The following is a 12237-nucleotide window of genomic DNA, read 5'->3' as shown; positions in this document are numbered from 1 at the left end:
CAGGTGGGTGGCCAATTGGCTCACAGACAGGACCCACAAGGTCAAAATAGCTGGCTCCACCTCTGACAACAGACCCGTCGCTAGTGATGTTCCCCAGGGATCTGTCCTGGGACCCCTACTGTTTGGCATCTACTTCTCAGAAGTCCAGGCAAAGACAAAAGCTCTATGGTTGACCAAGTTTCCAGACAACTGTAAGTTGGGTGCTGTCACCGACTCCCCAAATGATGTTAACATACTACAAGAGGGGCTTACAGCAACAAATGACTGGTGCCAAAGTCATGGTCTGAAGTTAAACGCAAAAAAATGTATTAATCATACCATTTGGCAAAAACATGGCCAATACTGATTACCACATAAACGACAACCCCCCAAGCACACAACCTGAGGTGAGAGACCTGGGAACACAGGTTGATAATTTGATGTTTGACCATCATGTAGCAGCAGTGGTCAGAAAAGCCTTATACTTGTTTTATCTCATAAGGAAAGGGACTGGATACAGAAAAAAAAAAAAAGAAGAGGTCATTACCTCTCTGTACTCCTCCCTCATTAGGCCAATAATTGAGTACAATGTCCTGTTTGGCATGCACCTCTCCAAACACCTGCACCAACTGGAAAAGCCACTGAAATACCTCACAAAGAGAATCCATGGCCTCCAACACCTGTCCTATGTGGACAGGTTCAAATCACTATCACTCTACCAAGTATCGTACAGATTGCTCAGAGGTGATCGTGGTCATGCATACAAGGCAATCTCAGAACCTGGTCTACTAGAGATGCTCCATATCTGCAAGTCTAACTCCTTGTGCATTACCCGATCAAAAGCCTAAATCTAATATACGACATTAACAAAACCTACTGAAGAGACAGGTTCATCTCCCAGAGGCTGCCCAGTTTCTGGAATAGAGTCCCCAAACACGTCAAAGTACGTCACTGACCCTCTTCAAGCGCAACATTGAGTGGATGGGAAACTACAAATTTGTCCCAGGGGTTCCACCTGTGTCCCTCATTGACAGGGGTGACAGGTGCTGACTGAGGTTTCTTTTTTGGGGATAAACTCTTGGCTAGGCTTGTAAGGGCTCCAGGGCCATTCGACTAGTAATCTCCTATGAGCCTATGATTAACAGCTTCAATTACAATTATCAAATTGTGCAATGGTTTCTTCATTTCTCCACTCTTCTGTATACTTGTATTAAAACAGCTAGTTTGGACCACCCTGTAGTAAGGAACGGTACAGTGCATGTTGTGGCAGAACACAGACAATATGAAGTGCAACCTTGTACATTAGTTAAGAAGAACTGGTCTACACAGTAAATTTCTCACCCTTAAAGCATCATACCCTTCCCCTTATTTTAGTCATTTAACTAGAATTCATTTTATTCACAACAATGAAGACAGTTAAGCTTTTATTACAGTGGGGAATGTAGCTTAACAAAACATTTGTTGTCCTTTCTGTTTAATACTTCCACCCTCTCCGCATGTTCTCCTTCCAGGTTTCATAAGTCTCAATTTGATATTTGACCTCTGCGGCACTGCCAATGAGTATTTGTTAGAAATGTAAACTTCATTTTTTTAAGGCTTAAGCCACACCCCACTGGTTACGCACTCAAAAGACCTGTACTGGAGGGATTGAGTTAAAGGTCTGAACTCACTTTCAGTTTTCTGACTTCAGTATTCTCTACTCTCTAGAGCCCTGAACCCATTCTCTACTCTCTAGAGCCCTGAACCCATTCTCTACTCTCTAGAGCCCTGAACCCATTCTCTACTCTCTAGAGCCCTGAACCCATTCTCTACTCTCTAGAACCCTGAACCCATTCTCTACTCTCTAGAACCCTGAACCCATTCTGCTCTTCAAGTCAAGAAGATAAAGATGAAATACCAAGTCCTGTGAAAAGAAAAAATGGAAAGAAAGTGTTCTAGTGCTACAATGTGCCTGTGATTGTGGTGATTTTTGTTTTGGCAGGAGTAGGGTTGGGGTCAAATTGTACCTGCTTTTCTGAACACGATTTCCTTCTTTGCTCTCCATCTTCTGCTACATCTTCATCATTACTGTCATAGTCATCGCTTTCTTCATCAGATGCTCCATCACTATCAGAATCAGAGTCTGAATCTTCATCTTCGTAGGAAGCTACTTGTGCATGGTCCCCACCTGAATTACTCAAGTCAGAGATCAGAAGAGCACGCAGGCCATTGTCCAACACAATGTATCTGTAGATAGGAGAAGCATATATTTAATGTTAACAAAAATGTCTCTAAATAGTTCAAACAATAACAGTAAATCCTAAACTATCTCAAACACGATGACCGGCAGTACAGCAATTCAGATGGCCATATAATCATATAAAAGTTGTACACAGACATACACATGGTTAGATCTATACTCCGTTCCATCCTCATCAACCAGTAGGACTTCGGCCCACAGGACTAAGCAGTCCGGCATCTAAAACCGTTTCAGACTGCCTACCACTACCCACTTTCCCTTTAAGGTGGGTGAATCAGGTCCCACTCCTGAACTGGTTAACCAGTGCTGAGGCACAGTAACAACTAATACAAGGCTACAACAAACAGGGTGGGTCCGTTTGGAAAAATTTACAGCTGCTCTCCTGGGGGAGGAATAAAGAGAAAGACTTTGTGCTGGCTGAGGCTGCAGACAGGTGCAGGGCTTCCCACAACAATGGAACTTCCATCAGTAGGCATCAACAGGGGCAATCTGCTAAAGAACTGTCTTCTCCCAGCATACGACTGTCCATAAGAAGGCAACTGCTGCACACAGCCCATTCAATTACTTTCATAAACTTCTCACAGAACGAGTAAGTGTAGGATAGTTCTATCTTTTGAAATGGCCATATTAGCAATGTGGATAGCAACTGCATTTTGGGAAAGTCCTGAAATGCCTGCAGTGTGAGGAGGAGGACTGCACTCATTTCGAATACAAAGGGCACAGGTGGCCATGGTGACACGCTACTATCAGACTGACTGGGCTCTTGGAAGGAGTCTTCAGGGAAAGGATGGACTTATGTTATGCAGACACCAAGCAAGACCTTCCTTTATCTTCTTGGACATTTTGATTGGAAAGGTCATGGGGTCAGAAAGCCGAATAAACTATTCCTTTAAGGTTCACTGAAGAACTAGGATATGAAACCTGGAACTGGGAGCCATCTAGACTGCGGTTGCTGCCAAGTCCTAATGTACAGAGAAAAACAGCAGCTAGGATTGATTGTTAAAGCAAGACCTTCCTTTATCTTCTTGGACATTTTGATTGGAAAGGTCATGGGGTCAGAAAGCCGAATAAACTATTCCTTTAAGGTTCACTGAAGAACTATGATATGAAACCTGGAACTGGGAGCCATCTAGACTGCGGTTGCTGTCAAGTCCTAATGTACGGAGAAAAACAGCAGCTAGGATTGATGGTTTCTGGAGGATCTGACATACAGCAGTCCTGAGGGTGAAACTTGGCCCACAAGTAAGACAAACTGCCCTGAGTGCAGTTGCTGAATGTGATCATCCAAGTGGTCATCAGCTGACAATTTGCAGTGTTCACTACAATTCTCAAGACTAAAAACAAGGTTAAGAGGGACGCTCATTCCTAGCAAATTGTTTACTATGGGTACAGCTAGTAAGGAAACACCTTGGAATCATGTAGCCTCTGGTTTGCTGCAACAAAAGACACACTCTTGGTGAATGTGCTGGGAACTGTGGTAATTCCAAACAGGTGTGACTTTAGTAGTGCCTGGCTTTGAGTCAGGACTCTAAAAAACTTCCCAGACTCTTAAACAGTTGCAATTTGAACGTAGGCATCCTGGAGGTCCAAAGAAGACATTTAATCTTGGAGGTACTACGATCATGCAAATGGAATTTTTGGAGAAAGCACTGGTTAAAGCCACACAAAAAGGACAACCAGTCTGAGTTTATTATTTTGTACTGAAAAGAATCTAGAAATTATGAAGCCTTCTACATTTTATCTGGGTGGGACATCCTGGATGGCTACCTGTTTTCTCTCTTCACACATTTTATAGGAAATGACACTGGAAAGAGTCAAGAAATTAACATTATTGGGGGGGGGATAATAAATATGATAATGCAGACTCTGGTTTTGACAGTCCTCACCTACTTGCTCACATGATGGCCATCCATGCCATTGAGTGGAGCAGTCAGTCAAGTTCTCAGGGAGCACATCACATCCCTCCAGACAGGGCACTGTGGTATTCCTTCTTAAAACTGTTGCTGCCTGCGGGTATAGTGCCATTCTGAAATCTACCAAGGCCATGATAACATTCTGCAGAACCTTTGCTATATTTATGCTGTTTTCCATACTAAAACCAAAGATGGAACAGGCTCCAATCATTCCACGAGAACAGGCTCAAGTAGCTTCAAATGTAACCCTGACAGCGGTTAGGATCCTTACTTCCTTGTTCTCGTTTTTTCCAAAACGATTTTTAACTGAGGGACCAAAGGGTACTGCCCCATCAAAGGGAGAACTCATTCAATTGCCTTTGGTGTTACTGGCAAAGCTGGTGAGAGACAGCCAGGCATAACATTGTACAGCCTGTCCAGCACCTCTCACCCCAGCAGAACAATCTACTGCATTATGAGACAGGCACATATTTAGGTTATCGAGAGGATAGGGTTGACGACCGGAAAGCAGACAGCCGTCAATGAAACTTAACAAAAGCCACCAGTTGGCAATCCCACCACAGATTGTTTTGCTTCATGTACCAGTTAACTCTAAGTGAAGTATATGCAGTAGACAATTTAAGACCCACACAGAGAAGACAGGGTGTGTATAACCATGCTTAACTAATCTGTGTACATGAGACTCCTTGTTTGCTGGATGAACAAATGGGACACTGCTACTCTTAAGAAGGCTCCAGCTCTGCAGTCAAGATAAGGAGTCAGTGGAGTAGCTATAGGACGATCAAACAAAGTGCCACAATTCTTTACACCTTTCACATACCAGCTTACATTTTTTGCCTCATGTTCCTTCTCCCCACATCTCCATACCTTTTTTTAAAAATTACAATCCTTTACTAAATGTTTACCACAAACACATACTGAAATTACTGTATTTACTTTATTAACATGCATAACCCACACTTCAAAACCCAGTCCATACATTTATTTCATTACATGCTTTTCTAGTGTTGTGTACTTTGCTACATACAGAAAGAAAAAACTCCAGTATATTTACTCACAGTGCAAGTCTTACTTCAGTGTAAGCCTGCATGACATGCCTCACAATACAGTATGTCACCTACACTGAAAGGTCCGAATGGAGAGATGACAATTCAGCAAGTAAAGGAGACTAGTACTGCTGAAACTGAATTCATCCTCAAGTCTTTGTGAGTACCTTCATGAGGTAGATCCTGTTTTTCACAAAATCTCACCAAGTCGATATGGATATAGAAAATGCATTTATATAGCATATATCACGGACAGAAGTAGGTTAAAAATAAAAAAAAAAAGAGAGCTGGGTGCACAAGAACCAGGATAAAAAAAAAGTGCCTAATCTTGGTAGGAGCACTGGTGCCAGGACTGGAAAAAATGACAGTGGAGAATCCTCAAACTATGGAAACATTCCTATAATGGGGCCAGGCCAGGCCCAGGGGGAGGATGCCCCCTCCCCCCCATTGTAGAAGTAGTAGTCCACAAAAATAGATAGGCCAAAGAAGAGCCATAAAGACGATAGAGTGGACTATTGTGGATAAGACAGAAATGACGTACAATCACTATTATGCAAAAAGCCCAGAATTTCTAGAACAAGATATACAAAAAGATTGAGAGAAATTAGAGGAAAGAAAAATACTTCGACAAGAAAAACTGTCAGAAGCTTCAAATAAAAAAAAAAAAAAAAAAAATGTGTGTTCATTAATGCAACAGATTTGTGAAAAAAAAAACAGCAAGTATATAGACCAAAACTTTGAGCTGTTTGGAAAAAGCAGCATCTGAGGAAGTGTGAAAATATAAACAAAACCCAGAGTTTTTTTTGAAAAGTATAAAAAAAAATATGGACATGGAAAAGAAAGAGAAATTTGATATGGTACAATATTTATGCAAATGAGAAAGCCAAATTAAATCAATTTAAAGAAAACAGCCCCAAACATATTTGAAGAGAAATACAGGCAAAGGCATCCAGACGTGGAAAATTTCACAATAAAGAAAATATCACAAACAGGGAATGGAGAAAAGAAGATTAGTAAAGTACAAGTTAGAAAAAATAGAAGGTGAAGTTACAGAGTGCTTGCAAAGTGAAGGATTTGTTGTAGAAGGTCTAACACAGGTTACATCACAGCATGATGGAACGAGTCCCCAAAGTAAGGAGAAACAGGAAGATCAGGAGACGCCTGAAGAAATATTGACATGAGAAAGAAAAACATTTAATATGGTGCAATATCTATAAAAAGGACTAAGCAAAACTAAATCAATACAAAATGAGCAACACCAAAGATCTTTGAAGGGAAATACAGGAAAAGGAATCTGAACATGGAAAACCTTTCCTCTTTGTCTTCTTATTTTTTGTATTGAACAGTAGATAAGGAGATTAGTAATGGAGAAGTTAAAGAAATAGAAACTGAGGTTATGAAGTATTTACGAAGTGAAGGATTCAGTGTGGAAAATCTAATCCAGAAATCACCACAACAGAACAGAGCAATGGACATTCAAATTAAGGGGAAAACAGTGGATTAGGAAGCAATTTGTCAGGTGCCATATGAAGATATTTTAGAGCTTTCCACAGGAAACCAGTATAAAAGTAAACTTGAAGCTGGATAGCAAGGGAAGGAACAAGAAACTCGAAACTCACTCAATGTTGCAGAGCGATAGGCCTGTGAGTTCCCATATGACAAAGAAATGGATGACAGGACGAAACTGAACAGAATGCATCACAGTACTATAAAACTTTCTATAGAATGCTCACAGGAAATAGAAAACAAAAACGTGACCTCAGTTTAGAAGAAAATGAGCCAAAAGAAATTTGCTTTATTTAATAGAGATGGACATATTAAGATCAATGAAATAAATAAACTGCAGAAGGTCAATAAAACCCAAAAAGTCAGAAGTTTGATAAAACAAATGAACACAGTAGTTTACTGTCCATAGACATCCATGTGATATAACAGAAATAAACAGAATATATTACTGTGCAGCTAAATTAATAACAAAGTTCTACCACAAGAATACAAGGAAGTGAGTGAAAGGAAGGGGAGAAATCTAATACCATCATGGAAGTATCAAATAGAGAAAATTATAAAACAATTAAGACAAGAAGTATCACTGTTAGAAGATTATAGAAGAGGGAACAGATCAATAAAAAATGACTTAGAAAGATACATGTGAAAAAAGCAATGTACAACATCAGAACAGATCAGGATCCATCATGCACTACTACAAATAAACAAAATTTCAGCAAAGGCAGAAAAAGTTAGAAGTTAACACAGATAAATATAAAGGAAAAGTACAAAATAAGAAACATTTATTGAGGACCCATAAAAGTTTTATACAGAATTGGGAAACAAGGTAAAAGAAATTGAAAGACCACACAAAAAAATAAGAAACAGATAAATTTTGCAGAAGTATTTATGAAGATCCTGTGGAACATAAAGATGCTACATGGATAGAAGAATTAAAAGAATACGAAGTTTAAAGGTACAGAATATGAAATGGGATGCAGCAACAGCTAGAAAAATCGAAACAAAGTTAAGAAAAGCCTCTAATTGGAAAACCCAAGGCTCAGACGCAGTACCCAGCTTCTGGTTAAAAGTATTAACATGTTTGCATGAAGATTTAGCCATGAGTAAGAACGGTTAACATGCACACCCCAGACACAAACCTAGCTAACAGGAAAAAACAATGCTCCTACTTAAGAACAAACCTATAAGCTGTACTAGAAATTACAGGCCAATAACTTGTCTTCCGACAATGTATAAACTATATACTGGAATTGATGCCAACAGAGTTTATAGTCATTTAGAAGAAAATCTCAATTATGGCAAAAGAATAAAAAATAAAAAGTCAATAAAATCAAATCATATGGAACAAAAGATAATTTGTGGCTAAATAAAGTCATAGTGGAGAAATGTAAGAAGGGGAAAAATCTAAGTATGGCATGGACTGACTACAAAAAAAGCATTTGATAGTATCCCACATTCATGGAAAAAAAAAAAAAAAAAAAGTGCTTAAAAATGTAGTCTATCACTGTAGGTTGTATGTTATACATTACAGTGACCATGAAACAGTGAAAGACCACTCTGCAGTTAAGCCATGAGAAAGAACAAATTATTATTCCAGGTTTAAAAATTCAAAGGGCGATATATTCCAGGGTGACTCTGTCACCACTGCTATTCTGTCTTGCCCTTAACCCATTAAGCTGTCTACTTAACACCTTGGGCCATGGCTATAATTTGGCTCCTAGAAAAACAAAGTGTAAAGACTTATCTTCTCTGTCAAGGATTTAAAACTGTATAGCTCATCAGAAAGGAACTGAAAGCACTACTGCAAGTTGTCAAAACTTTTTCATATGATATAAGAATGCCATTTGGTCTTGATAAACGTGCAAAAGCAACCTTTAAAGCATGAAACTGCAGCACCAAGAAATCAGTTTGGGACAAGAATGCGATATAAAAGAAATTGAGCAAGATGCAGACTCCACGTGGGCCAGCAGAGTAATCCAGGCTGCAGAGAGCTGAATAAGCGACTTTTCTTGATACTAAGTATATTTTTTGTTGCTTTCCACATCTGAATACCTAGCAACTGTATTTCGCCTGCCTTTGTTACATTGAAGCTGTTTTTACTGCATTTAACTTAATATTGCACTTGGAATCCTTGTTTGTTACTATTTGACTGTATTTGTAGCAAATTCTTCTGTGTAAGCTGTAGTAGCTGATTCATAGCATTTATAAGTGTTTGCTGTACCTGTTTCTGCCTGTTTTGTGAAAAAAAAAGAAAAAAAAAAAAAATCTCTCTTGTTTTTCCTGCTTTACTAGTTTAGTCCAGTTTCAGAGTTGCTGATTCCTGGGCTTTGGTTGTAGTTCCTGTGTACTGTTTCCTTGCCTTATTTGGGGGAAGGGAAGCTACCTTGCTTACCAGTGGGAGTGGGAAGCATTGAGCTGCCTTTTGTCCAGTTTTGTGAGGTTTCAGCCAGTAACTAGTAGTTTATTGGTCGTTTTGGGCCAGTTTCTAGCTTTTCCAGCCCCTGGTATAAACGCTTTAGCGCGATTTAGAGTGATTTAGCGGAGCTGCCACTGTTGCACACTAGGGCAGTGCCGGTTAAGCAGGTTTAAACTATTCGGCTACCTAAAGCCCACTCTTCAAATTTTCCCTTAAAACTACCTTCCTCGAACTATACTACTGATCAAATCAGCGTATCCTATAACTACAAAGATCAACTCTACTTGACTCCAAGTAGACTATTCTCGATCTATTAAACCTAGCACTCGCTCCTACTGTACTTCTTACCTTGATACGGCACTCTTGTCATAGATAGTACCCCAAAAGGCAACCCCCATTTCTCGGTCACCTCTTTTTAAAGTTTTCGTCTACCCTTCTAGCATGTCGAGGGATCAGTTGCTAGTGTCCTCTCCTGCTCAGCTGGTGAACCTGGGAATATTGAGGCAATGTTTCAATTGCCTCATGTACCAACCCTTTCCTCCTCCCACAAAACACAAATACATGCGAGAGATGCAACTATACGGCCAAACTGGAGGCTGAGCTCTCTCAACATAGGACTGGCAAGACCAGTCAGGAGGAGAAGGTTACCACACACACTATAGACCCAGTCTCACATAGTACCATTACAACCTCAAATCATACACAAACACACAAAGACATACTCGGAGGCTCTGATCAAAAATCTACCAAAACAGCAGAGGCCACCAAAGCAGACACCCAAACAACCACCACCTCAGAACACAACACAGTGCCAAACAGTCACAGCCCTTAAGGCCAAACACAATGCCAGACACACTAGTCATTGGTGACTCCATAGTCAGACACACTGATGTCACGCTCACCAGACTGAGTAAGGAGAAGGTCACAGTAAGCTGCCTCGGGCGCTAGAATCCGCCACATAACGCAAGCACTCAGGTCTCTCAACAGCAGGTACAAATTTGACTCAGTCATTGTCCACGCTGGTGTAAACGACCTGAGACTACATGAAAAGAGACATTGAGGAGCTCTCTGATTATGTAGCCCAGGCAGGTATGACCCTGACCTTGAGCAGTATCCTACCTTCACCAAGAATGATGCCACAATACAGAGATAAGATGATCAGCTTTAACAATTGGCTTAAACACTGGTGTCATTCAAAGGGGATCCAGTATCTGTCTGCCTGGGATGACATGCTGGACAAGCCACGCTGCTTTGCAAGCACCTGTCACCCTGGGATTCGGATATTGGCAAAGGCTCTTGCCACCCCATAGTGCCTTTTTAGGCAAGGCTCAAATTCTAAACCTACCACCCTAGAACACAAAAAGGAAAAAACTAAGGGTAATGCTGCTCAATGCCAGAAGTCTAAATCTCAAAATGCACGCACTCTAGGCCCTTCTCAGTATGGAGAACATCGATGTCTGTGCTGTGACAGAAACCTGGTTCAAGGCTCCTGAGAGCACCCCAGCGCTATCAGGTTTTACCTCATATCATGCGTTCCGGCCCCAAAATCCGGACAATACCAAGAAAGGAGGGTATCCATATTCATCAAGGACACCCACACCTCAAGACTGGTGGCAACGCACGATGCATCGGAGACCATCCAGGTGCAATTAACCATAAGCAAGACTGCTCTGCAAATTGTAGCATGTTACAGGCCACCCTCACAAACTCAGGAAACTCACATGGCCTTCCTGAAAACACTAGAGGGATAAATGTATCACCAAACACCATCATACTAGGTGACTTCAATTACCCTAATATAGACTGGGAACACTACTCAAGCCCAAACACCCTAGCCCAACAGTTCCTGGAATTCATAAACTCAAATGCCATGGAACAACTAGTCACCATCCCCACAAGAGGAGATAACATACTTGATCTCATAATCACGAACATGGGAGCACAATGTTCAACAGTATACCCCTCACTGGTGAGATCAGATCACAAACTAATCTCGCTGGAGGTCCTCATCCCACCCCACCTGAAATAAAAAGACCACAGTAAAGAACTTCTCAAAAGCCGACTTCACACTTCTAAAGACTAGTGTGGTCTCCTTTCAGGCCCCGGCTCGGCGGAAAACAATACTCAAGCCGCTGAATCACTCGCCTTCTACCAGCACCTGCAGGACTGCATGGATAAGGCAATCCCAAGCAAAACAAAGACTCTTTCCAGTCTGGTGGACCCCAGCCATAAACAAACTCTACAACAAAAGGAGGAAGCTACTACAAGATAGAGCAAAATCCTTAAAAGGTAAGACACCCTTGATCACTATAAGTAAAAACTAAGAGCTATCATAAAATCATCCAAAGCAAATTTCGAGAGAAAAATAGCTAAAGACTCAAAAGACAATCATAAGGCCTTCTTTAGCTATGTTAGAAACCTAGGAGGAAACTCCCAGATATGCTCAGAACTAGTTCAAAATGATGTGAAGATTACTGATCCTACAGACATTGCCAACATACTGGCTGACAGGTTCAGTGCAAACTCTCCCCCTCCCCAAAAGGAGAGATATCTATACCAAATGAGTGCAGCCCCCAAACATCTCCAGCAGCGGAGAACTGCTCTCTCCAAAGCAAAAACACAGCATCCATGGGACCCGATGGTGTCCCAACTCAATGAGGAATTAAACCCACAGCTAGGACAGCTGTTTAATCAAAGTCTTACCTCTGTGCAACTGTGGTCCCACTCATGGCGGTGCCTCCACAGACCCTGACAAGCCTTATCTGCAAAGCCATGGAGAGGATCATAATGGACCTCATAAATAAAGACATAGGGAATTTGCAGACTTTGGATCCAACAGTTTGGCTTTGTCAAAGGCAGATCATGCCTTTTAAACTTGGTTGACTTTGTCACCAAAGCCATTGATGAGGAAAGGCAGTCCATACAGCCTACGATCTCTGGCTAAGGCCTTGATACAATACCCCCACTCGGGTATCATTGAAAAACTCATCAGCTTAAATGTTAACCCATACATCACAAGATGGGTTGCAAACTGGCTGAGTGACAGAACCCACAGGGTCAGAGTTGCTGGCGCCATGTCAGACTCAAAGCCTGTCACAAGTGGTGTCCCACAGGGCTCAGTCCTGGGCCCACTCTTGT

The 12237-nt window shown here is 41.2% G+C and overlaps 1 protein-coding gene across 1 annotated transcript in view; it reads right to left on the bottom strand.

The window, feature by feature from the left end:
- NRDC (nardilysin convertase) overlaps window positions 1-12237 on the bottom strand; it is an 853803-nt gene that overhangs the window by 792351 nt on the left and 49215 nt on the right. The window contains exon 2 of the mRNA XM_044086887.1: window positions 1986-2205. Coding sequence (XP_043942822.1) covers window positions 1986-2205 — 220 coding nt within the window. The remainder of the gene's footprint in view (window positions 1-1985; window positions 2206-12237) is intronic.

The sequence above is a fragment of the Protopterus annectens genome, chromosome 10.part0 (assembly GCF_019279795.1).
Source record: "Protopterus annectens isolate FY-2018-M chromosome 10.part0, PAN1.0, whole genome shotgun sequence".
Taxonomy (NCBI): Eukaryota; Metazoa; Chordata; order Ceratodontiformes; family Protopteridae; genus Protopterus; species Protopterus annectens.
This window is presented reverse-complemented; position numbering and strand designations above follow the sequence as displayed.